This window comes from Crinia signifera, chromosome 8, assembly GCF_055691185.1.
Source record: "Crinia signifera chromosome 8, ASM5569118v1, whole genome shotgun sequence".
Classification (NCBI taxonomy): domain Eukaryota; kingdom Metazoa; phylum Chordata; class Amphibia; order Anura; family Myobatrachidae; genus Crinia; species Crinia signifera.
Window position 1 is genome coordinate 122685034 of NC_139224.1, and position 27932 is coordinate 122712965.

General features: G+C 41.9%; 1 protein-coding gene across 5 annotated transcripts in view; it reads right to left on the reverse strand.

Annotated features, from left to right (window-relative positions):
• The window catches only part of BTBD8 (BTB domain containing 8), a 97605-nt gene that overhangs the window by 1582 nt on the left and 68091 nt on the right, over nucleotides 1–27932 (reverse strand). For 2 of the 5 annotated variants that reach the window (XM_083157104.1, XM_083157100.1), the window contains exons 12-18: nucleotides 18154–18283; nucleotides 16911–16972; nucleotides 13550–14195; nucleotides 8019–8106; nucleotides 7641–7780; nucleotides 5184–7286; nucleotides 4220–4273 (exon numbers count right to left, since the gene is read on the reverse strand). In XM_083157104.1, coding sequence (XP_083013230.1) covers nucleotides 4220–4273; nucleotides 5184–7286; nucleotides 7641–7780; nucleotides 8019–8106; nucleotides 13550–14195; nucleotides 16911–16972; nucleotides 18154–18283 — 3223 coding nt within the window. The remainder of the gene's footprint in view (nucleotides 1–4219; nucleotides 4274–5183; nucleotides 7287–7640; nucleotides 7781–8018; nucleotides 8107–13549; nucleotides 14196–16910; nucleotides 16973–18153; nucleotides 18284–27932) is intronic. The other 3 variants (XM_083157101.1, XM_083157103.1, XM_083157102.1) reach the window with 3 other exon arrangements.

Below are 27932 nucleotides of genomic sequence, written 5' to 3' on the forward strand. Positions count from 1 at the left end.
AATGTTTCTATCTTAACGCACGGAACATTTATATAAAGGTGTGCCCAAATAAAAAGGAGACTTTTGCTATAGCAGCATTGAATATAATCGCAGTGGGTTAATGTGTTTGTCGGTAGATGGCGTGGCATCTTTTCAGTTGCACATGTGCAATGTGAAAGTGGTTTGGCGCGGTCAGATGCATGATGGATTCCTCTAGATCAGCACAAAGAGCTGTTATCCAATTCCCACACGCATAAGGTGAGCATGCTTCAGAAATGTATTGCAGGATGAAGGTGGTGTATGGAGAGCAGGGTCTTGCAGCACGGTGCACCATTGTCTGGTGGTGCCAGCGTTATGAGGCGGGACGCGATAGCATCAAGGACTTGCCATGGCCCAGGCTGGTGCATGTTGTCACCAACTCTGACAGGATTTGAGCTGTGGGACGGTGCGTGCGAGACACTGCTCTCTGTACACCCCTCTCAACCTGTGATCCATCATCCATCCGACCATGCAAAACAATGAAGAAACTGAGGCAAAGCCGTTCATTACACATGCGCAACTGAAAAAAAAAAGCAACGCGATCTATTGACAAACACATTAGCCCACTGTGATTAGAGACAATGCCGCTACAGCAATGGGAGCTGGGGTATGTGCAGAGGAGCCTGAAAGCCCAATTGGGGATCCTCATTGAGCTAACTGAGCCCAATTATGGCCAGAAAAGCAGGAGGGGCCTATGGAAAATGAACAGCCATTGCTGGGACTCAGAGGAGAGATCCAGCAATGGAATGTGATGCTACAAAATATCAAATGAAGCTGCTGAGAGCGGATGTTGAGTTATTATAACTCACAATGTTCATTGCAAAACTGAATGCTGGAATTTCAGGTAAACAGATGGAGAGTATAAGGTAAATGTAACAGCCTGAGCAATACAGACACTCAGAAGTTCCCGTGAAGTTTGTCCAAGGTTTTAAAGGTGTAATAATTCAAAAGGCAAAACAGGCAGGTAAATGGTCAACAGGAAACATGTCAATGTTCAGAAGGTCAACACATGAATGTCAACATGGTTCAAGCTGTTGACAGGCACCAGATAGACATCTTCAAACTGTTGACAGGTCTACAAGGTCGAAAGATAGGGTTAGGCAGCAGGGGTGGGGGAGCTGTAGGAACCCACTGGAACACGGGCGCATGGAAGGTCTGTTCTGGAAGTGACTGTCACAGGTCTGCTGTGAGCTGGAGCTGCTGCTGGGAGAATGTAAGGACCACTAAACCACTAGGTTAAGTTTGCAGGGCTGGATTTAGGGTTCAGGCTGCCCCTAGACATATTATAGGGGACTTCCCTCTACATCAGCATTGGGTAACCTTTTGGGGTCCAAGGGCCATTTGCATTGCCTCATAATGCCTCGGGGGCCATTTTGTAAAAAAAAAAAAAACTTACAAAATCGCCCTGCGGCAGCCGCCCCACGCTCTGGCGGCTGCTGCAGTTTACACGTCGCCGGTCTGTGTGGTCTGGCGGCTGTGCAGGGAGTCTGATGCAGGGGAAATCTCGTGAGAAGTCGGTAGCTCTCGCGAGATTTCCCCTGTACTTGACTTCCTCCACAGCCACCGGGCGGGCCACAGAAACCGGCTTCGGGGGCCCGGAGTATACGGCCCGCAGGTTCGCCACCGCTGCTCTACATTATGTCAATGGCCCTTCATATCAGGGCCAGTCATGATAGCTCGAGAACGCCAAAGCAGCACTAACCTCGCCCCACCCCCCGTTTAGTGCCACTCTTAGAAGCATGCCTAATATACCACTGACAGTTTGTTGACAATTTATCATGTCGACATCTTTTGGGTAGACATGATGAATGTTGTCAGTCCTTGTCGACATGTAGCATGTAGACCGTTCGCCGTTGTTGAAATTCTAATGCCGACCTGATTACTGTTGGCCTAATATGCCACACTTTAAAACAAACATTGGGCAGGCTTGCCGGTAACTCACCAATGACTGCAATACGCAGGCTATTACATTTACCCCAACTTGTTGAGACAGGATATTTACAAAATTGGAAATTACCATTCTGTGAAATGTGTTAAAAGACTAAAACCTTAGAATGTTACATAATATAAGGATATACATGTGTGTATGTATCTCTGAAAATATATAAAACTTTGGTTATTTACCAAATACATAAATATTAATACATACTCTCATACTTTTCTACAACTTTATCTCACTTACCTTTCATGTCCAGTCCCTTGATTTCTAATCCACAGAAACATATGTTTCATAATCATCATCATCTGGGCACACCTATAGTTAGGCTAAATAACACTTCCTGAAGCTGAAAAGTGACTGACCTCCAATGCAATGTACACATAAAGGAAGACAATATATGGAGTGTAACGCTTTGACACTTTCGCAATGGTCATTTAACCTAAAATGAATTCAGGGATCAGCCATACTATTATCACTGCCATTAACTTGCATTATGTTATTTTACTTTAATGTACAATTTAAATCTTGTGATGCCTCTACTTTATTTATCCTTTTAATTTTCATTCTGATATAGTAGTTATCAGCTAGCCACAGACCTGAGGCAAGTGGTATCAGATTTTAATTCATGATGAATAATAAAAAAAAAAAATTCATTGTCATCCTACCGGTAATTATAATTTGTACATTATTACTGGTTTCTCCTATTTAACTGTATGTGGGAAAATTAGTCACGGTTATTTCTGTAGAAACCATTCAGTCTTCTCATCTTGGTAAGATGACCAGGAGCTGTAGAGACCATCAAACTAGCCGGAACACTCAAGTATCCAACCTTTCTTCTTCTCACCCATGCTGATTTGTCCACAACAAAAAAAACCCCTACAATTTATTTTAATTAGATGCCACTGGCATCGGAAGCATGAACTGTAATCCAAAATTGGGCACAAGGTCCACAATGTTTTTGTGCAGCCAAACCCTTGCACCCAATTGGATATGCCCATATGTATGTCTTTTAATTCCATACCTTGGATCTTTGATACCAGGGTGAGCATTTACCACTAAGAAGATCAGATTGCTAGATTAGAGGCTCCCTACAGGCTTTTAGGACCGGAAATTCACCTTCTAAAAGGTCACTCTAAAGGCCCATACAGACACTACGATGTGTCACATCTTAACTACCATCGTTCATTTTCACCCTTGAAGTGAAAATGAAAGACCTCAGCATTGCAGTGATCGCTGGTGCACGACAGATGAGAAACGACCACAAACGATGCAGGTCCTTTTTCTATTGAAAAAACAAACATTGTTAACGACCATAGCCAAATTGACCTGCATGCATGGACGATAGCTATGGTCTTTAACGACCCACGGGTACGCACATCGTTTGTAGCCGTCCATCATTCACAGTATAAACACTAGACGATGTTGAAAGATTCACCTCCTGAACGACCCTGAACAAAGTCGTTCTGAGTTGTTCAGGAGGTGATTTATAATGGGGTCGTTCATCATCATTAAGGAATCATCGTAGTGTCTGTATGGGCCTTTACAGTACACTTGAAGGATATCCAGTGTTTACAAGGATTGATTCCTTTGTCTGGGTATACTCTGAGATGAGGAGACGCAGCATCTGAAACCAGCTTACCTCTTAAACATATTTACGTGCCTGAAATGTTACACACCATATATTTTTTCATTTTGCGTTTCATTACGCCAGAGATCAAATCAACATTCTACATGCTATTTAGATTAGTATTGGGAGAGCTCTATTCCTTCCTGGCTGCCATCTTTGGATGCAATGAAGCTCAATTGGTGCTAGTCTATCCTCTTGTCAACTATAGTATTTTCAATACACCGAAACTCTAAGCTGCAGTACAGACATAGGCTAAGGCAGATCAGAAGGCATGGGACCGGAGAGGAAAGGGTAAGTAATCTCCCACCAATCTCACATTGACATAAATTCTGTATGTATGTTTGTGTATAAATGCTAGTGTGTCTCTAATATGTAGAAATAAGCAAATTCATGCTGTAGTCCATATAAATGCCCAATGTGCTTATATTATATAGTAGAGCATATTATTCCAATTAGAAACCTTTTCACTTTATGTATTCTCCAAATCCTCCCTGGGAAAATGTTTTGCTTTTAGCTATTACAGTTGGCTTTATTAAAAGGCACTGTCGCTTGTTGGGCTATACATAAAAGACACAAAGTTTTCAGACAGATTTGTCAAAAATCCTTTTCAATAGAATGAAATTAGGGTTACTAACTTTTGTGTTCTGGATATATAACACTACAGCCAGGTTGGTCAATCCTTGTGAATACTGTAATAGAGAGATGCTCAAATGAATCGAACTTAGCTGTTTAAGGGGCATCAAATTTATTCAGAATAGGATTTTGATTTGTTATATTTAATTTTGAGTTTACTGCAATTTTCAAGCTAAAGTTTACTATTAAAGCAAAATAAATAAGTCAAGTTAAAAATGTTGCCTCAGATGAAATAAATGCATTTTATAGGGTTTTAATTTAATTTAATCAGAGAACAGTATTGCTTTTAAGCCTGAATATGAAGCTCACATCCATAACTGTTAAACATACTGTATTATATATTCTCTAGGCATTATATTTAAACAAGTTCAAATCAAACCCAAAGTTTTCCTTGATTAAAAAAAAGAATATTAGATATTTAAAATTCAAGGATTTATTGGGAATGTTTAAACTTTAGACTGGCGTCATCGAATAAAAAAAAACACGTTCAAAACAAATTCAAGCATCTCTTCATTCCAACACACAGATTTGAAACTAGCTGTGCCAACAAAAATGATTACAAGCAGCACTGACACCTAAAATATATAAAACGTAATGCTTAATATACCAGCAAATTAAAGTAAAAATACCTACATCAACTGAATCATGCAAACGAGCCCATTTATTTTAACACACATTTAATATATATAGGTTGGGGATCGACAATTAGTGGCTCTCTCCAGAACTTTCTAAATTATGCTCTAGGAGGGAGGATTGCCAGTTTTTTTTGTTAAATAAGAAAGTACCTGAACACAAATACAAACACCTGTACAAGGTAAAAGTATTTTGTCATTTGAATGTATAGTGACAGTATATTCAAAGTGTTTATAAATTTGCAATAATTATATATTCTTCATTATAGTTATTATGGAACACTGCATTGGAAATAATTAATAACTCTACTGTTTGATAGTTAATGTTTGTTACCTGCAGATAAAGCAGTGTTGGAGCTTTCAGTAGATGGTGCATGGTTGTCTCTGCCTTGGTAGTCAAGAAATTGACTCTTACAAGCTTTAGCAGTTTTAGTACAGCAAAACCTTTGTGTATCGGATGGTGATTCTGTGTACAGATCCAAATGGCATGGCCGTGCTTGGGATTTAAGTTCCACTTCTGATTCTGTTGTTTTGTAGGAGCCCTTACATGTATCGGCTTCTGCAACTTCTTGGACGGTCATAGAATTTCCCTCCAAATTTGCTTGTACTGAAGCCAAAGATGTGTATTCAGTTGAGTTTTCCAGCGGTTTGCCCTCTGTAATTTGGGAACATCCTGAACATAAAGCTGAAGAGCCATTCACATTGTTTTTCTCAAACACATCAGATGGAGTCAGTGACTCAACTTTTCGCAAAGTATGATGATCTGTCTCATCTGACCCTAGTTCTTCGCACTCATCTACAGACAGAAGCACAGACCTCATAAAATTTTTATTTTCAGGGGCTCTCTGTCCGTCATTTTCAAGATCAGTAATATCATCAAAAGCTAAATTTATGATGCCTTGATAGGGCTGTACTGCAACCTCGGGTGGATCTTTCACCACAGCGTTTTCAGCCTCTGATCGTTCATCTTCGGTTTCGTCAGCTGATGAGGACAGATGTTCTATCTCCTGGGAAAACTGTACATTGCTGCAAACAGTTGCAGGAGCTGCATTGTGTCTGGATAAGTCACTTTGCAGCCATGGTTCGGTTCTTTTTCGAGGTCCTTCATCATCACTAGTTGAGTTAACACGAAATAACTCAGAACTGTCTTTTTTCAATTTTACATCAATTCTTAAACTACCATCGTAACCCTTCAGTTCTTCAGGAGTACTCGTGTCACTACTACTTCTTCCAAGAAAATCATGGCAACGCATAGTGCTGCACTTTGAGATTCCTCTTTCATTTGAGCCATCATCATCCTGAGAGCCACCAGCATCATAATCTTCAGACCTTGGCTTTATGTCATCAGAGGATGTACTGGCACTGCCACTCTCAGATTCTGGACTCTCACGTTCATGTAACATGCGTGAGTGTTTACTCCACTGACCCATAAACTTCATGTCGTAATTTTGATGGCCGTCGGCCACTTCAGTAATGTTCATCTCTCTTGGATAGTCTGGGATTTGCCTTTCTAATGCACATACATTATTAGGTACATAGTGATGGCTGGCAGCAACACCTTTTATACAGGATTCAGCAGCATTACTAGAACTATGCTTATTTCTGTTAGTGTTTTCAGAGAAGTCCATCAATGTCCTTGCTTCTTCTTTTGACTTTGGTGCTCTTTCAACTTCTTTTACAGAACACAACTCACTTTCACTTGAACTATCAGCACATTTAGAGTTCTCGGAGTCACAAATAATTTTACAGTCTGGCTTCTGTTCAATGGAAAGACTCATAAAGTGCACTTCATGTGACCCTGTATTGTCAACACTTTTTGTTTGATTGGCATCTTCTGTCAAGTCTTCCTTTGAATTAGATATGTAAGATAGAACAGATGCTGTTGGATTATTTTCTTGGCAGTGGTTATGCTCTAAATTAGGCTTCTGTACCATAGATTCTTGATTGCACATTGAAATGTCCTGATCGGAAGCATCTTTAATAACTGCGATGCCCACAGAATGGTCTATTCCTTCTTCAAATTGGCAGCTGGCAGCTTGCTTGTCTTCACTTGCTAAAGACACTGGGCTCTCAGACCCATCTGATTTAGAGAGGTTTTTCCCCAAACACATTGCAGGCTGGTGCCCATTTTTTACTGCAGAAGGAGAGATCTTCTGATTCGACCTGTGATTTAGACTGGAAGTTTTAGAATTAATCTGTACTTTCGGTTTGGACTCTTTGTGATTTGTAATGGAAGATTTACTGCCACTACATTTATTATTTTGCAGATTTGATTGTGTTTTGCTAGTTGATGCCACTGTAGTTTTTGTAGTCTTTTTATTCAAGGGTCCATTCTTATCTGCAGAGGTAGACTGGTTCACTAACTTTGTGTCCAATTTGACTTCAGCTTGTTTGGAAGTTACAGATTTAGGTGAATTTGAGATATCTCCAGGAATAGCTGTGAATAAATAACATATCAAAATATTAACAAGAACACTTTGAGTTTATCATTATCAACGGATTTCTACTTTCTGATGCTATATCAGTAACTTTTTCGTGCTGCCATTTCCTAAGCTAGTGGCACTAGCATGCAAATGTAAAAAGGGAGCATTCTATTATTAAGACAGTTACCCTACTCATTAACCACAGAAACAGTCAAATAATTTTGAAGTAAAAAAACCCAACTCCTATACAGTATTTCTAGAAGCCTAGAATTGTAATTGTATCAAAGTATAATAGCACACAACAACAAACTGCACAGAATTCTATTTCTGAATTTTAGTTTAGTCTATTAATCTATCTTAATCTTTACCTTGTTTTTTCACCAGTGCGGCCGGGGCACTCTTTGGCCTTAGAGCAGTACAATTTGCAGGGATAACTTTGTTTGCCTTCTTTTTCTGAATTACTGAATCATTCCCTCCTTCAGTTGCAATTTTTTTTGTAGAAGCGCTACTAAAAAGTAAAAAACAATTACAAAAATCTTTGTATTCTCAATTAAATGATAAACAACGTAAACACACAAATCAGTTCAGAGTTTGCACATTGTTACAATATTCATACAGCAATAAAAAAAGAATAGTATTATGAAAGAAAACTATGGAAATTCTCAAGCTGAGCACAAACACAGAAACATGTATGGAAGCAGAGAACAACAAATAGACTACCAAGAAAGATACACATATAAACAGACCTGCTCACTTCCCGACACTCTGCACCATTGACCTTTCGTTTGACCGAGCTCCCGTTGGATATTTTGGTTGTAGATTTAGATTTTGCACCTAAAAGTTAGGCAAGATAATCAAGGTTAGTATAGATTTGTTATTGCTCTGTTTTGATATCACTGGGAGGTATGTAAACATCTTCAGCAAAACAATATATACTGTATATATAATAATCCGCATACACGCATATGTCTGATGAAGGAAAGTGCAAGTGTCAACTGCCTCCTTTCCTTCAAAATCATATACTTCTACAATAAGCAGGACATTGTCCTCATATGAAAGGATGGGGTAAATGTAATATGGTCCCAGTTGCCATCTTAGACGAAATGTGATGCGGCCAAGGCTCTATCCATTTAGCACCATTTTTTGGCATAGGCAAAAAAAATTGTCAAATTCGACATGTGAGAATTCAGTTGTGGGAGTTTGACCATTTTTAGGGGGTATTCACTGTTTAGGTCATGGCCGTTCTCGGTCAGCTCGACCGAGAACATGCAGGCAGGATTCAATGTCCCGCCTGCGGGGGAGCGAGAAGTGGGCATGGCCACAAGTTGCGGCCAGGAAGAGGCGAGCTGCAGCCGGCAGCTCGTCGCTTCCTGGTCGTTCTCGACAGAATGAGCCCGACAGCTAGTGAAGCATGCTCGTTCTGCCGAGAAACCCTGTTCAATGCTGTCGGGGAAGACAGCATTGAATAGGGCCCGGCGATCATCTCCCCGGTCACCGGCGATTGAATACCCCCCTTAGTCTTTTTTTCACCCATGCCATTTCTCCTTTTTTTGGGGAGGGGGCATGACAAATCAAAACATGCCTGCAATTTCACCCAGAAAGTGTCAATGACACTTGAATTGGCAGCTAATTTGCCGATACACGTGTTTTTCGTCACTGACAATTATTTCTCCTAGGTGAAAAATCAGCACTTTAATTGAATAGAACAAATCCCCCATTTGTCCTAAAAGATGAGAAAAACTGTTGATGTTTGGCCTAGGGGGAAGATCTGCACTTACTGAATACCCACCGAAGAAACACCAAAAGATTATGCTAAATAATTTCATATGCAACATATATCTGTATGTGACCGAGTCTGTATATGAAGCTTGGAATGGAATAACAGCAGCCTCTGCATTGTAGCATTTTAAATGCAGATTCAGTGACTCCGTTGCATAGTCTACAGGGCACACTAGTTGCATTGCATTCAGCTAAAAAAAAAAAAACCCAATGCTACCAGAGTCTTACAGGACCTGACTGGCCATGAAGGGTTGTTTGGTGCGACTTCAAATATGAGAACACATCTGTATAATTTTATAGAGGGTACTTGAAAATGCTAGTTAAAAACTGATTGGTTGCAACTTGGTATCCAATAACACTCAATTTTCATGACCACAATTTATAAAGGCATGGGAAAAGGGTATATGTGGCATTCTCCATTCTATAACATGGCATAAGTTGCACCATTCCTCTCCCTCCATCCATCCGCCGCTTCCATCCTGAGGGGAGGAGAGCGTATTGCGCGTCTCTCCTTCCCCTCATATCACTGTGACTGGGCTGTCAGCCAATCAGAGCTCCCGGGCCGGCAGCCAATCAGGAGCCGGCCCGCAAGCTTGGATTGGCTGGCGGCCCAGTCACAGTGACACAGTGAGGGGAAGGAGAGACGCATGATGTGCTGTGCTCTCCTCCCCTCAGGGAAGCAGCGGCGGACTCCAGCAGGGACACCACTCTCTCCTCTCCCCGGCAGCAGCAACAGCGGTGAGTTGTGCTGCTGCTGGGAAATGATGGCACATTGGGGGCATTATTGTTTCAGGCCCTGTGGGGGCATACCTGGCCCCGTGGAGGCATACCTGGCACTGTGGGAGCATATGTGTATCTGGCACTAATGGGGGCATGTGTGTATCTGGCACTATTGGGGGCACCCCCCCCCCACATTTTTATTGGCTGCACCCCATGTGGCTACAGCTCTTAGAGCGATGACCATGCCCCCTTAGCGGAAAAAATGGGGGATGTGGCCTCGCAGGAGTACCACGGTAGTAGGTTATCCCCCAGACGTCCTTTCTCCTCTGCCTCCAGTGTTGTGAGATATGTATGCAGCGTATTTACATTGCAGTGTGTGGCATATTGTGTCTGGGTCATTGCGGTGTGTGACAATGTGTCAGGGGCATTACAGTGTGTGGCATAATGTGTAAGGCCATTTTTTGGTTATTATGCAGATTTTTTTTATTTTTGTGTAGCTCTTCAGGTGGTTTATTTTGTCGTGAGTAGCTCACGGCCCAAAAAAGGTTGGAGACCACTATTCTAGAATGATATTGGTAGATGCCATATCCGCTGGTCTTGATTTCAGCTCTTGGTGTCATCAGACACCCCTGTCTTTGAATACCAAAAATCCCTGCTTAAATACCTGTAGAAATGGCATACTGTGCTCTAGATTCAGTTTATGGATGGATTATATCCCGCTTTACGCAGTAGATCACATTCAAGAATTCCCACCCACTTGGTTAAGTTCACTTTCCCCCAGCACCCCCTCTGCTACCACAACCTGGTCTCCCTATATGTCTCTGTTCCTCTAGTATCCCTATCCTGTTTTGCTTTCTATATGGTTTTGCATCTCTCTGTTGCCTCTTTCACTGTATTTGATGCAGACCAAACCCTACACTTGATTTAACTGCCCCCTTTTGTTTGTCCTTCATTCATTGCTTCCCTCTTTTGTCCTTATCGTCTTCTTTAATTACCTTTTTATATAAGAAATAATCATTTTTTGTAGATCACTACCTCAAATGTGTTTGCCAACAAATGAGTTGTATATATTATTTATTGTTTGATTTATTAAATATACAAAAAGTGCAAGTAGAAAACATTTTTATTATTTACCAATTGTATACACCAGCTAATGCTTCAGTAGCTCATTAATGCTTCAGTAGCTCATTAAAACTAATATGAAATGACAACTACAGCCAGACAACATTGCACTCCCAGGCTTCGGTTCCCGGCATTCTACATTTATGCTGGTTGGGCAAGTTATTTAAAGATGTTCCGTGAAATATCTATTTGAGCTGATAGAACAGCATGCTGAAATACTAAATGACTGTATACGCGACAAGTATGAGGCGGTGTACTACTATGAATATGTCAAAGCCAGATGAGAGAGATATTAAAGTAAATGTACATAGATCACATGTTCTCAAACTCAGTCCTTAGGACCCCACATGGTTCTTGTGTTTTTCCAGGTCACCTTGGGATATTTTAAAAAAATGTGACAGTTACACAGTGCTCCTGCTGGGTGACCTGGGAAATGTGAACTGTGTGAGGGCCTAAGGATCGAGTTTCAGAACCAATGACTTAGACCAGGGATGGGGAACCTTCGCCCCACCAGTTATTGTTGAACTACACATCCCAGCATGCCCTGTAACAGTTTTAGCATGGCCAAATTGCAAAACTGTAGCAGGGAGGCTGGGATGTGTAGTTCAAAAACAGATGGAGGGCCAAAAGGCTCCCCATCCCTGACTTAGACTAACCAGTATGGCTTATGTCTGATTATAGCCCAAGTAGACTTAGCCAGCAGACTAAACTTCAGGACACATATACAGTATACAGCAATTGTCTTCTAATTTAGTCTATCCACAGGTTCTCAACATCAGTCCTCTGGACCCCACACAGTGCATGTTTTCCAGGTCTCCTCACAGAATAGTGAAATAATTAGCTCCACCTGTGGAACTTTTAAAATGTGCCGGTTAGTAATGAGTGCACCTGTCAGGTGACCTGCAAAACCTGAACTGTGTGGGGTCCTGAGGACCGAGTTTGAGAACCACTGGTCTATACAAACCAACTTGATGGTTTACAATGTTTATTATATGTATTGAGTTAGGAATTACTTGTAGGACATTGGAGGTGACCCTACAGAAATTCTGACATATCAATCAGCCAAAAAGTTTATTTCTTTTATGTACAGAATCTCATAAAGCATCTAGATAAAGTTTAATTCCCTTCAATAAGCGCCTTGAGTCCTATTGGAGAAAGAGCGCTATATAAATAAAATTATTATTGTTATTAATTACCCTGACATTACTTTGGAAGGTTATAAATGAAAACAAAAGCTGGGTCTTGTGGACATATGCCTTCAAGTAGCATTATATGACTGTGACCAATACTTCAAATTAATCTCTAGTCTTAAAACACCTCTGACATAGCAGCTGATGCTGGTTGGAACCCAATTCATCTGTAATTGGTCTTGCATGCGCAGAACTAACATGTGCATATTTCCCCATATGGAGAAATGCAGACACCCAAGAAATTTGGGATACAAATAGGAATGCCATTTCTCATCAAGGTTGTGAGACTTTTCCATTATATGTGACACGGAAGAGCATAAAAATGTGGGGAAACCACCAAAGGTCACAAATGAGATAGCCAAATCATTAAGTAGCTTAAAATGTCAGTGAATACAAATGAACAACTATAGCTTCTGCTGAATTATGATGACATAAATGCACCGAGTACTGTACACAGCACCAGGTAACTACATGTAATAACAATCAATGATTCAAACATATGGCCTTTTTTTTTTAAAGTTTACAGATCTACAAACGGCCAAGGTGGAATGAACAATATCAACGATACAAAACACATTGCAAGCATTAAAGCCCTGTACATATGGGGAGATTCTAGCCTATATCACCAGGGATATGGTCGCTAAGCTACCATATCCCCGTGTGTATGGGGTGACTGTAGCCAGGAACGTGCTCCCGCGACCAGACGTAGGGTGGTCGTTGGACAGAAGAGCATCCTCCTGCAATCAGCTGCTTCCCCTGGCAGAGTCTCCTTTTCATCAGAGACCATCTCTGGTCGCTGATGAAAATGGGACACTGAGCAATATATTGCTTCGTGTGTACGGAGCTTTACATTTAGATCACGTCCTGTTTTCGTCACTGAGATGAATGGGTGGTAGAGTCCCAGAAAAAATTGGACTATACAGTTCAATATGCGACATTTGGGGTTGATCTCAGTGTAATTGGGATAAGCGCATTTGCTGCATTACTCAAAAGTCTTAAGAGGGGCCATAATATTCATTGCATTACGGATCCAGAATTCTGGACAGTAACATAACACATCTCCCAAAATACAATGGTTCTTTTTTTGTTAAATAACTATGCTTCAGAACCTGGATCCCACCGTTACATCTTCATTGGATAGCCCTGGAAACATTTTGCTCAATATACTGTAGGTAACCTTTTGGGTACGGAGATCCTCAAGGGGAAAAAAACAGTTAAGCAGGTCAACATGTGTGTTAACCTTTGTGACATATGACCCAAGTTGGATTAAAGGGCAAATATTCTGATAACTGGTGTAGGCCCAGTTTCTCTTGTAAAACCGAGAAAGGACTGAGAGAATAAATTGATCAGAATTGCAAAATACTGTACCAGGTGATTTGCAATGCTGAAAAGTACAACTCACAAAGATGTATGATTACAACCAGTTGGTTATATATTGGAAAAAAAAAGTTAACAAGCATACTCACCCATGCCTAGATCCTTTGAAACTTCTTGGCCATTTTTTAATGTTTTATTAACATTATGTGGCGAACTTGTTGCCGAATTGGGTTGCTCAGCAAATGCCTGCTCATGGTTCTGTTCTCCCGATGACAGGCTAGAGTTGGAGAGTTCTCCATTGCAGTTTGCGAATTTCATACTTGGCACTGAACCTTTGACTGGAGAAGCTGGGTCTTTACTGACTTTCTTCAGTGTCTTTACTTTAACTGGTGGATTGGAGCTACCATTTGATACTTTGGGCCTAGTTCCCATCTTTAAAGTAGACGTAGTCCTTGGTGTGCTGGCAGTGTCACATTTGGAAGCACAGCTTTCGGTCTTTGCATTGTCATGGTTTTCTGGTTTGGTTTTTACAATGATTTTTGGTTTGGCCGTAGTTGTCCTCTCTGTTGGTTTTGAATCTTTAGATCCCTTTACTGCCAATTTTTTTACATCCTTCCCTTTTACATCGTCATCTTTTCCCTTTGCAGAAGTTGTTCTAGATGCATTTGTTGTATGTCCTGAAGCACCCAATGAATCAGATTTCATCTTCCTGCGATTATGTAAATAGGTGTCTGGATGTCTCTTACTTTCAGATGTTGCCGTTTCTCCTGACTTCACAATTTTAGATCGGTTCTGCTACAAAAATCAAACACACAAAATCAAGGACTGGACATATACCAAAATGAACACCTATATTATAGGATTACATTGGAGTTCCAGGAATTCTACTAGGTTATATTGTACAATGTGTAGTAGGCACTTACAATAACATGCCACTTTATACAACATTTGATAATGACATACCAGGGGTAAGCAACTTTTTTGTGTGACCATAAACATTACAAACCAAAAAAAAAAAAAAATGAGAGAGAGCCATCACAAATAAATCATATATAAACAAACATACACAAAAGCAATAGATGGGTTTTGGAAAATTTATTGGCTTCCCTGTAATTCCTTTGTTAGAAGCTAGCAGGCTCAGGTTAGGTCAGTGGTTCCCAACATGGTCCTCAAGGCACCCTACAGTCCAGCTTTTAAAGCAATCCACGCTAAAGCACGTCACTTAAAGAGTACCTCAGTCCGTTTGATTATAGCAAGGAATGGGGAACCTTTGGTCCCCAGCTGTTGTTAAACTACACATCCCAGCATGCCCTGCAAAAGTTTAAGCATGACCAAATAGCAAAACTGCAATAGGTTATGCTGGGATATGTAGTTCAACAACACTTAAGAGTGCCAAAGGTTCCTCATCCCTGGATTATATCAACTGTGCACAAGCACGGATATCCTTAAAACCTAGACAGTTATGGTGCCTTGAGTGCTAGTTTAAGTTAAGAACTGTAGTCTGGATATGAAGACGTGATTCAGAATTTGCTAACAGACTGAGGGGGGTGATTCAGATTGGCTCGCAAAGCACATTTGGTTTGCTAATGGACAAAACCATGTGCACTGCAGGTGGGGCAGATGTAATATGTGCAGAGAGAGGTAGATGTATCTGTCAAATATAACATAATATTTATAGCATCATATGTTAGTTGCAGGGAAAGGAGAAAGTAGACCTCTATGGGAAATTTAGTAAGATATAGGTGTATTCTACTTCACATCTGATGTTGTTATGAGCAACCAATCAGATCCTGTCTACTATCTTCTAAGAGCTGGGGTAGGCAACTCCAGTCCTCAAGAGCTACCAACAGTTAATGTTTTCCAGATCTCCTCACAGAATCACAAGTGAAGTAATTAGCTCCACCTGCAGATTTTTTAAAATGTGTTAGCGAGTAATGAGAGCACCTGAGCAGCAGCTAGGTTGTCTGGAAAATGTAAACTGTTGGTAGCTCTCGAGGACTGGAATTGGCTACCACTGTTCTAGAGGGTGCTAAATAAATTATAAGTAGATTCTGATTGGTTGCATCATCACATGTTAAGTACTCTAGAATACCCCTAATATTTAAGGTAAATAGAAAGGTGTCAATTTTATCGTTCAAATAACTACAAAAAAAAAAAAAAAAAAACATTTATTTTAATGTAGAAATCTGGTAGCCAACAAGAAAATAAACCAACTTTAATTGCTTTACATACATTAAAAATACCAGTAAACTAGACAATGTACTAGTAAATCCATGCAGTAAATGATCAGCTATTGATCCATTCCCTTTTATTGACATGTCCTAATACTGACATCAAAGTACTCTAAGGCACAGGTTCCCAAACTTGGTCCTCAAGGGACCCCAATGGTCCAAGGTTTAAAGATAGCCATGCTTGAGTAAAGGTGAATTAATTAGCACCTCAATCAATTTGATTTAATCATTTGTGCTCAGCCATGGATATCCTGCCTTGAGTCTGAATGCCACTATTCTGAACATTTCGCATTACTTTTTTTTTTAGCCTTCATAAAAACGCATGTACAAACTTCAACATGTTCTATATGGGTGTGTAACTATCACATTTCCAGCCTTTGGGAACATAGTGCATGCATCCACAATCAGTATACCCAAGGTAAACAGTCAATAGAGCATAACGAAATGGAAAGTAACCCTTCCACTACGCTGGTAATGCGAGGAATACTGGGAAAAGTAGCAAGTGGGTTCGGTTTCTAGTCAGATTTGTTTATGTATGCTTTAAAAAAGTTAACTCATTGGGTATGAGCCTGTAAAGCTGGCCATACATCAAAATCAATGTGAGGTACTAACGCCAGATGTCAACAGATCGATCCATTGTGTGCGTTTTTTGGTACGATCACGATGCGATGCATGGGTTGTGAGCTGGATCCAATGGTCTTATGTGCTGTACGTAAGATCTAAGATGCGGACGACCAGTATGATAAAGTTGCAGATCGGACAATAGATCTTATGTGAAATTACACACAAGATCTATCGTAAGTCCGGGGAATTCATGGGAATTTGTGTATGATCTGGATTGCAAGCTGATGTATGGCCATCTTAAGAAAAACTCATTGCAATACAGCAGAGACTGTAACATTTTACAGGTGTCAGACAACAATTAGGAGTATACAGAATACTAATTCATGAGGAACTAGTGATATCACAGACATGGCACAAACTTCTATTAAACTAGTAGGCTGCATACAAAATCTCTGCTTGTAATAAACATGCCCTTTGATTATCTGTACATATTCGAGGCCATCTTCACACTGAAAGCTAAAACCAGGCAAATGCGCTGCAGAAAGCATTCCCCAAACAAATGTATGAACTGAGCTGACTGTTAACCCAATTAACCTTTACAATGCTAGATGCTTATTATAAAGATCTGTTCTCTTACATTTTGTTAACCCTTTCATTATTAACCATCCCGGTCCAATGCTCTCAAATGAAATGCACATTTAAGTATTCCGCTTACCTGAGAACTAGTGAAGACAGGCTTCTTTGCAAGTCTTCGATCATCCCCTTTATCAAAGGCAACTAGAAGGCAAAAAAAAATAATTTTGATTTATTTACCAGCAAAATTACATAGCAATCTATATTTAGCAGCAACAAAGCTCGTAAACCTATAAACACACAGACCATTCAAATATAAAGGTTTCCTGCTTTCAAACAAATGGCCACTGGTAAGAGATTACTGGAAACCAGCTGCCAAGCTTGTGGGAAACCATGCACCTGCTTTTGTTACATAATACCATGCTGCAAAGCGTGCACCTCATTGATGGGGAGGCGTCTGACACAGCAGTAGTCTGCTGCAGTACAGACACTCGAGTGCCTTCCACTATACTGGATTCACTGATCACATTACTTCTGGGAAATACACACATAAGAACGGAAGTGATAATATGCTATTGATGAGTTATGGAGACAGGCTTTCTGAATGAGCACCGCATGCCATTTATTAAAAAAAAAAAAAACACCTTAAAAGCCATTCTAAATAAGCTCCCATAAATCATGCATGTGCTATACACAAACAACACTGATTCCATAAAGATCATTAAATGTGCATTGACAGGATTGTTGTCTTACTGTAAACATTAGACTATTAGTATTATAGTATAATGACAATATTACAAGCCCGTGATTTCAATGATCAGACCCACAGGGATTTCACTATCTGCTTTAACGTTAGAATAATGCCGCATGGTGATATTGCATTGCTGAGGCTCGGGAAGGATTACAGGATCTGCGTTACGCCATATCCAGAAATGACTGTCTAGAATGATGCAGACACTTCATCGGTATACAAACCAGGTTACAGTCTGCTGAGGTTTCATATTTCAGATGCTATTTTCTCACAATGTAAAGCCGTTTGTTTTTCTGAGATTTTCCTTCCAAATATCACGGGTTAAATAATTATCTACAAAGGTATAACAGCGGTGATCAGGCGTATAAAGATCACTATGAGGTGGGGAGGCAAAAGATTTCCCGAAACGTGTTTTTCTTTTATCAGGTATGTGAAAATAATTACATTTGGTTCTACAGCTCAATAGCAACAACAAGCTAATTCTAGAAAAAAAATGTATGCAAAATTTGAAATAAACCACAGCAAAATACAATAGCACCACCACAACAAGGTAATAGGACTATGTAACATGCATAGAATAATTTTGCATTTCTTCCTCAATCACGCAAGCAAACATCCTTGCAGAGAAACGTACCTGCTTGTATCCTGCACTGATCACTTGGCCTCATCAATTTCCAGCCCTCCGTATGCCGTACAGCATAAAAAGACTGGACCAGGAAGCTCCACAGCTTATCACGTAGAGCCTGTATCTTGCACGTAAAAACCTATGTTCAAGCAACAAATCAGCAGCTGTTCAGAAAAACATTCCCATGGCAACCAGTCATTATATTTCTCAGTCTCGCTCTCTCTCTCTCTCTCTGAATCTACTTACTCCCTAAGCTATGTCAGTGATGTCATTAGACTGTATGACTGCCTACTGCAAGCGCTCTCTACGAGCAGCTCTCCATCCTGCAGAATAATATTATAAAGCAGTGTGAATGTGACAGACGCTGGAAACGCCATCTTAAACAAACACGCTCATTTTTTCAGTGGTGTCTTTCTGCCAGCTGACGGCAAAGTGAAATAGTCCTGGGAGCAATTGTCCCTCTGATTAAGCATTCAGCCCTTGTGTTTGTTTCTTCTATAATCGTGCAGATTTACCTACAGTACTACGCCTTCTCCTCATATTTGTATTGTGACCTAACTCATTAAACACAACCCGCCTAGTATTTAGCGCAGAAATGTTATGTTAATGTCAGAATGTATTAGATAACATTTTATATAAACGCATCCACCCAGTCGTTGTTATGCTGGATATTTTCCACCACGTTAAATCCTATACACACAAAAGCACGACAGGTGGTGGGTAAAAATACAACAAAAATAAAATGTAAACATCTGGGTCAAATGAGGAACAGCAAGCGTATTGACAGTCACAGCGTACTCAGCCACCGGATCAGAGCCCAATCAGCCATACATAGATTATTCTGGAACAATGATAGAGTAGTCTACAGTCATTAACTAGCATCAATTCGGTGATTATTTGGGGAACAGAAGGGGCCTCATCCCTCCTGCTTAGTGTCAGGCACACAATGTCACACAGTGTTGTGGACCAGTATGCATGCCTTTTATTATTTATATACAGATAATTATATAGTGCAGCAGATTCCGTTGCGCTTTACAACTGATGACAACACTGAAAGAACAAACTGGGTAAAACTGACAGACACAGAGGTTGGAGGGCCCCTTTAAATTGGGGTCTCCATACTGTACATTGGCTTTTCAATTATCCATATATTAATTTAGACTATATATATATATATATATATATATATATATATATATATATATATATATATATATATATATATATATATATATATATATATGAATGAAGACTACAATGGGCATAGTACCGTAGAAGTCTTGTTCTAACTGAGTTACAGAAATCCCTTAATCTCTTTACTACAATATGATGATCTTGAGCTGCAGTCACGTCTGCATCTTTATACAACTGATGGGACTAATTCTGGGCCTACCGAGACACCCACTGGCTGCGGCACTTTAACTAAGTGGTATGTACGAAGATGCTCCATCCAAGCACCATTAGTCGCATTGAAGACTGCACAAGCAGTGGAAGGAGCAATGATGCGGTCAGCACATGGCCTTCTCTGTCAGCAACCCTTCCATGTTTGGTTATCCACTATCTTGTTAGTACATCCATGAAATGCCCACCATAACTTTATACAATGTATACTGTGTCTCCATGGTAACCTTTAGGATTCATGCGCAATATGACAGACGCATGCGCAGACTGAAAACATTGGCTGCTGCATCTGACAGTCACTGCGCACACCTCTGAATGAGGCCCATTATATCTCAAAAACTAATTACAGTGTATGTTATCACGTCTTAAAATGAACATATGCATAGTGACACCATCTCAAGTTTCCTGCACGACTTACAATTCCCTTCCATCACCCCGGAACAATTAGACTCCCTAAATGCCCCCTGGACACAGCCAGAGGTTCAATCGGCCATTAAATCCCTTCCCCGCAACAAAGCCCCTGGACCCGATGGGTTTATCACAGACTTCTATATCACCTTTAGCGACCTTCTATCCCCATACTTGACGAACCTTTTCAATGAACTGTCCTCCACAGGTCATGCTGCCCCAGAGCTCTTAGAGGCCCGTATAGTAACTATCCCGAAACCAGGCAAAAACCCGGCCTTCTGCCAGAATTATCGACCTATCGCATTATTAAACACCGATATTAAGTTATTTGCTAAACTTATGGCGCTCCGTATTAACCATATTCTGCCCTTGCTGGTGCACCCGGATCAGGCGGGGTTCGTCCCAGGGCGTCAAGCCTCGGACAATACCAGAAGAGTGTTTGACCTGGTCGACTCTCTCTCGGCGGAACAGCACCTCCTCCTCCTATCGTTGGATGCCGAAAAGGCATTTGATAGACTAAACTGGAAATATATGGAGGAGGTGTTGTTGTGCTTTGGCTTCAGGGATCGGATTCTTACATCGATCCTGTCCCTATATGGCTCCCCGTCGGCCCGGGTGTTCACCAACGGCTTTGTTTCGGACCCATTTAAGATCTCAAACGGCACTAGGCAGGGATGCCCCCTCTCCCTGTTAATTTTTGTTCTTTCCATAGAACCTTTGGCCATCTCCATTCGCAATAACCCAAATCTCCCAGGTCTGCAAACAGGATCCATCAACCATAAACTTAGCCTATTCGCAGACGATGTACTCCTTTTTGTGACCAATCCTATTACCTCCCTTCCGTCTCTTCACTCAACACTAGCCTCATATAGCGCAGCCTCATACTATAAACTCAATACTACTAAAACTGATAAACATCACCAACTCACTGCCTCAACTGAAATCCATATACAAATACAATTGGCAAACCAAATCAATAAAATACCTTGGCATCCACATCACACCCCTTATGGCAAATGTCTTTGATGCCAACCTATCCCCCCTTCTCACCTCCCTTGCTGCCCTTTCCAAATCCTGGCTATCTTTTGAAATCTCCTGGTTGGGACGCATGGCAGCTTTTAAAATGTCATTACTCCCTAAATTAATGTACCTGTTTCGTACCATCCCCGTATATCTTCCCTAAAAAGTCCTTACAACTTGCCACTTCTATTCTGACAAAATATATCTGGGCAGCGAAACCCCCGACTATGGCCCGCTCCAGGATGTCAATCCCAAGAGCCTTTGGGGGACTTGATCTCCCCGATCTGTTCCAATATCAAGCAGCATGCCTACTAGCCCCAATTAAGCACTACACTGACCCTTCTTCCCCTAGGGCATGGGTGACCATCGAACAAACCCGCTCCCCCCTTATCCCATTATCAGATCTCCTTAAGATCCCGAAACATGTTAGACCCACCCTCCCGAATCTGCTCCCATCCACTAAAGCTTCCCTCCACATGTGGGACCAACTTACGGCCACGCTCCCCCCTCCGAACTCTCTTATAGCCACCTTGCCTATCACCACAGTAGCGAAATTGATACCCAACCTTCGACTGACAGTCTGGAGAACCCGTGGGATTAAAACCCTAAGTGACATCCTGGAAGCACACTCTGTGACTCCCTTCACCTCCCTCGAACACCAATTCTCTCTTCCCAAATCGGAATACTACCACTATCTGCAACTTGCTCACTGGTGGAAAACCAACTTTCATAATTATTCCCCCCCAAATGCACTCTCCCAAGTAGCCCTCGCGAGGCCCAACATGGTGCATTCTAAGGGGGATATATCGTTTTGGTATAAAGTCTTGGTGACCCCTCCTGAATTTTCCAAAACCTCAGCTCATAGGAAGTGGGAGGTGGACCTTGGCGGACCACTGTCGCCCGCCCAGTGGCGCCAAATATTTCTATCTTCCTACACAATGTCCCGCTGCCTAAACCACACTGAGATGCATATCAAACTCGTCAACAGACTTTACTTGACCCCTGACCGCCTCCATACCTTTTGGCCTTCTTGTTCTAATAAGTGCTGGAGGCAGTGTGGCTGTGTGGGGAACATATACCACATCTTTTGGTCTTGCCCAAAACTCCGGGAGTACTGGGAGGAGGTCTTTAACCTAGCCTCCACAGTCCTCCAGATGCCTATTACTCCTTCCCCTCATATCGCCCTGTTCCACATCTACCCCCAGGATGTCCCGACACAGAAAACATATGTCCTAGGGCATATCCTCATCGCTGCTCGAGCCAATTTGGCACAGCAATGGAAACAACCCTCCCCCCCATCCCTCCTTAAGGTTATCCTGAAGACTAACCACCATTATCTTATGGAAACCAATGTCCTACCCCTCTCTGCCAGACCCCCCCCCCCCCCCCACACACACACTCCCGCTGGCTGCCTTGGTTCATATACACCTCGGAGGGAGATGGTGCTGGTCACCTCCCCCCTGATACTACTCCGATTTCGCCACAATTCAATCTGATTGAACCTCCTGATGCCTCCCCAGTTCAAGGTCAGCCCCGCAGCCCTGCTCCCTCCACCTCCTATAACTGAGAGTCCACTAACTCTGGGCTATAAGGCAGCATTGTATAATAAAAATCACTGCTTGTGTTGTATTGTTTGCATTTATGCCGTTATTGTGGATCACTCTGCGCAGTGATATGTTATGATTTATGTCTGATTTGTAACTCCCCTTATGTTTGCTATCCATGCCCCCTCCCCCCCCCCCTCCTTCCCTGGAATGTCCCTTTTTTCTTTTTTGTACCCCATATAAATTTTCTGCACCAATAAAAATCTATTGATGGAAAAAAAAATGAACATATGCATAATATATAAATATGGCATTTAATACAACATGTGCAACAACTTGAGTGATGCAGAAGTACCAGCTCGGGAGAGAAGGGAGATTCTGCCTTTGGTAATAGGAAGTAAATAGGATGTCAAGATTAGGTCTAGTTATTAATGGATACAACCTGCAACAACATTGCACAGCTGCAGCTTGCCATACATCAGGCACGGTGTGATTTGTCTGCATTGCAGTCTATTCTGTACAGAACCTGATAATGGTCCTAACATTACCTTGTACCAAAACCCAAGCAGTATTCCTGGGAACACTACAGTGATAGGAAAGTGATGGGAAAGGGAACAGAGAAGCAACTCCTTTTATATTCTGCTCATTCCTCTGCCGACTGTAGTTCTGCCTATATACTGTACATGTAAAACTAGCTGACTTTGGGCAGTATTCAATGAGAAAAATTCGCTGTGATTTCTGGAGAGTTTGTGCTTTTCACGCGGTGGAGAGAGGTTTTTTTTCTCCAAAGGAGAGCCACCCTATTCAATGTGAAATATTCTCCGTCTTTCTAAGTGATTCTCGCCGTCTCTCTCCGTGTAGAAATTCTCCATCTTTTGATGGAGAGCAGGAATGTGAACTTTTAAACTAAAAGGGTGTTTTTTTTAATTTTGGTGTCAAAAAATCAGGTTTTTTTTTCTGTGAAGGGCCATGTTATTTTTATTCATGTGCCTATAGCACATGAATATATATTTAATTTAAAAAAATATATATTTTTTTACATTTTTTTTTTTTTTACACAGTGCAGCCAGCAGGGGGCCGGAGCGCTCGAGCCGCTCATTAGATATTCATATATTCACTGCACCCGATGCACGTTCGGGTACAGTGAATACTGGGTCCCCCGCTGGCTATAGGGGGGGCAGCCTGTGCTGCCTGGGTCCAGGGGAGCCCTGCTCCCCTCCCCATATCCCCTGCAGCAGCCAAGAGAGACTTTAATCTCTCTTGGCTGCTACGTCCCCCGGCTCCCTGACAGCTCCCTGCCGCGGACGCTCGTCCGCTGCAGGGGTTAAGACTCGCCGCGAGTGGCGGCGAGTCTTTAACACGTTGAATAGGGGGAGCAGGAGGCTCCGGAACACGGAGAGTGCATGGCGAGAGAAAAAATCTCTCGCCATGCACGGAGAATATTTGACATTGAATACTGCCCAAAGACAGAGCTGCATTAAGCCTCTGTGTATAGCAGATATGTGGCTATGTGGTCACACTGAGGAAGGTGGCAAATCCTCCTGTGCTGTACGTAGCCTCTGTATATAGCAGACCTGTGGCTATGTGGTAGCACTGAGGGCTGGACAATGAGGAAGATAGCAAATCCTCCTGTGCTGTACATAGCCTCTGTATATAGCAGTCCTGTGGCTATGTGGTAGCACTGATGGCTGGGCACTGAGGAAGGTGACAAATCCTCCTGTGCTGTACGTAGCCTCTGTATATAGCAGACCTGCGGCTATGTGGTAGCACTGAGGGCTGGGCAATGAGGAAGATAGCAAATCCTCCTGTGCTGTACATAGCCTCTGTATATAGCAGACCTGTGGCTATGTGGTAGCACTGAGGGCTGGGCAATGAGAAAGATAGAAAATCCTCCTGTGCTGTACGTAGCCTCTGTATATAGCAGACCTGTGGCTATGTGGTAGCACTGAGGGCTGGACAATGAGGAAGATAGCAAATCCTCCTGTGCTGTACATAGCCTCTGTATATAGCAGTCCTGTGGCTATGTGGTAGCACTGATGGCTGGGCACTGAGGAAGGTGACAAATCCTCCTGTGCTGTACGTAGCCTCTGTATATAGCAGACCTGCGGCTATGTGGTAGCACTGAGGGCTGGGCAATGAGGAAGATAGCAAATCCTCCTGTGCTGTACATAGCCTCTGTATATAGCAGACCTGTGGCTATGTGGTAGCACTGAGGGCTGGGCAATGAGAAAGATAGAAAATCCTCCTGTGCTGTACGTAGCCTCTGTATATAGCAGACCTGTGGCTATGTGGTAGCACTGAGGGCTGGGCAATGAGGAAGATAGCAAATCCTCCTGTGCTGTACGTAGCCTCTGTATATAGCAGACCTGTGGCTATGTGGTAGCACTGAGGGCTGGGCAATGAGGAAGATGGCAAATCCTCCTGTGCTGTACGTAGCCTCTGTATATAGCAGTCCTGTGGCTATGTGGTAGCACTGAGGGCTAGGCAATGAGGAAGATAGCAAATCCTCCTGTGCTGTACGTAGCCTCTGTATATAGCAGACCTGTGGCTATGTGGTAGCACTGAGGGCTGGGCAATGAGGAAGATGGCAAATCCTCCTGTGCTGTACGTAGCCTCTGTATATAGCAGTCCTGTGGCTATGTGGTAGCACTGAGGGCTGGGCAATGAGGAAGATGGCAAATCCTCCAGTGCTGTACAGAGCCTCTGTATATAGCAGACCTGTGGCTATGTGGTGGCATTGAAAGCTGGGCAATGAGAGAGATAGAATGAACACTAGCTGTGCAGTCATATAGATATGAAGAAGCATATTGTTATGTACAACTTAAAGCCCCATACACACTATGCAATAAAGGCAGACAATATGTCGCAAGTGGCGATTGGCATGGAAACAATGAGCGTGGCAACATCTGTATTTTGTTTAACATTCACCTTTATCTTTATGCATGGGCTCCCTTTTTTTTTCCTTGAATGGGCATGAAGCAGCCCCAAATGCACTGCTCTACCTGGGGGCCTACCTTGCTGTTAAGACGGCACTGATCATTCATCATGTGTACAAACGATAAAGATAAATTTTCCATAAATCAAGATGTAGCCCCGGGGAGTTCAAGGGAAATAGTCAACTTGATCATGGTCTGCCTTTATGGTATAGTGCGTACGAGTCTTAAAGATTGTACAGTCCAAGGGGTATATTCAATATATATTCCGAAATTATTTTGACGGAATAGATCCGACATCCATTATTTAATGCAATGGCCAGATCCGGATGTCAGATTTGGCTGCTATTTGATGTTCACCCGGGCAGCGCGGGGACTGTGTGGATGCAGTGGCGGAAGGTGCTCAGGAGGCAGCGGGAGCCAGAACCGGGCCGAACAGTGGGACAGGTGAGTGCGGCTGGTGGATATGGGAGGCACAGGACAGGAGGACGGCACCATGTAAACTGCTGCGGCTTAACCCGCGCCGTCCTCCCTGCCTCAATATGACATCTTTTCATGTCGGATTGAGACTGCTGAAAACACGGCCAAAACCTTTTGGTTTTGCCCGTGTTTCCACCAAAAGCAGATGGATTAGTGGGCATTCTGTCAATCCACCTGGTTTTTGGCAGGTCGGAACATTCCGACTTGCCGAAAAATAGCTAGCATTGAATCGGAACCCCTTCCGACCTATTAATCGGCAAGACGGCAGTTTCGACAACTAACTATATGCCCAAGTGTTTTAGATCTGTCTGCAAATTTAAAATCTTATGGGTTTAACCCCTTCCTGACAGAGCCAGTTTTTGCCTTCCTGACAGAGCCCTTTTTTTCAAATCTGACATGTCTCACTTAAGTGGGGATAACTTTTTTTTGCTTTTACTTATCCCAGTGATTTTGAGATTGTTTTTTCGTGACACATTGTACTTCAAATTAGTGGTAAATTTTGGTCGATACAGTCTGTGTTTTTTTGTGAAAAATACCAAAATGTCGTAAAAAAATGGAAAATTTAGCAATTTGCAAAATGTTAAATTTTCTGCTTGTGAGACAAATAATCATACCACTCAAAATAGTTAATAACTAACATAGACCATATGTCTACTTTATGTTTCCATCATTATTTCAACTTCCTTTTAGTTTTTTTGGACACTAGGAGGCTTACAATATGAATAGCAAATTCTCAAATTTTCAAGAAAATTTCAAACACTGATTTTTTTAGGGACCAGTTCAGTTCTGATGTGACTTTGAGGGACTTGTATGTGAGACACCCCCATAAATGATGCCATTTCAAAAACTGCACCCCTCACAGTATTCAAAACAGCATTTTGGAAGTTTGTTAACCCTTTAGGTGTTTCACAGGAATTAAAACAAAGTGTAGGTGAAATTTTGAAATTTCATTTTTTTTGCAGATTTGCAATTTTAATACATTTTTCTAAGGAACACAGTAGATTTTACTAGAGAAATGTGACTAAAAATTGATTCCCCCAATTCTTTTGTTTTCATAAATATCCTATATGTGGCCCTAGTGTGCACGTTGACCAAACCACAGGCTTCATAATAGAAGGAGCACCTACTTGATTTTGGAGCCTCCTTTTTATGAGATTATTTTTTAGGCACCATGTAGGTTTCTAGGCACTATAAGATGCTAAAATTTAGGAACCCCCCCACAAGTGACCCCATTTTGCAAACTACACCCCTCAGGGAATTCATCTAGGGGTATAGTGTACATTTCAAACCCCCAGGGGTTTCACCAATTGTGGTACAACTGGGCAGTGAAAATGAAAAATTAAATTTTTTACACAAAAATGCAGTTCTGGCTCAAAATTTTTCATTTTCACAAGGAATGAAGGAGACAAAGCAACCCAAAAACTGTGCCCCAATTTCTCCCGAGTACGGCAATGCCTCACATGTGACCAAAAAATACCATTTGGGTGCATGGCAGGACTCAGAAGGGAAGGAGTGATTTTTGGATTTTGCAGCTCAGATTCTGGTGGAATGTTGGTGGGTGCTATGTCGCATTAGCAAGACCCCCCAAGCACCAATACAGTGGAACCCCCCCACAAGTGACCCCATTTTGCAAACTACACCCCTCAGGGAATTCATCTAGGGGTATAGTGTACATTTCAAACCCCCAGGGGTTTCACCAATTTTGATACAACTGGGCTGTGCAAATGAAAAATTAAATTTTTTACACAAAAATGCAGTTCTGGCTCAAAATTTTTCATTTTCACAAGGAATGAAGGAGAAAAAGCACCCCAAAATCTGTGCCCCAATTTCTCCCGAGTACGGCAATGTCTCACATGTGACCAAAAAATACCATTTGGGTGCATGGCAGGACTCAGAAGGGAAGGAGTGATTTTTGGATTTTGCAGCTCAGATTCTGGTGGAATGTTGGTGGGTGCTATGTCGCATTAGCAAGACCTCCAAAGCACCAATACAGTGGAAGCCC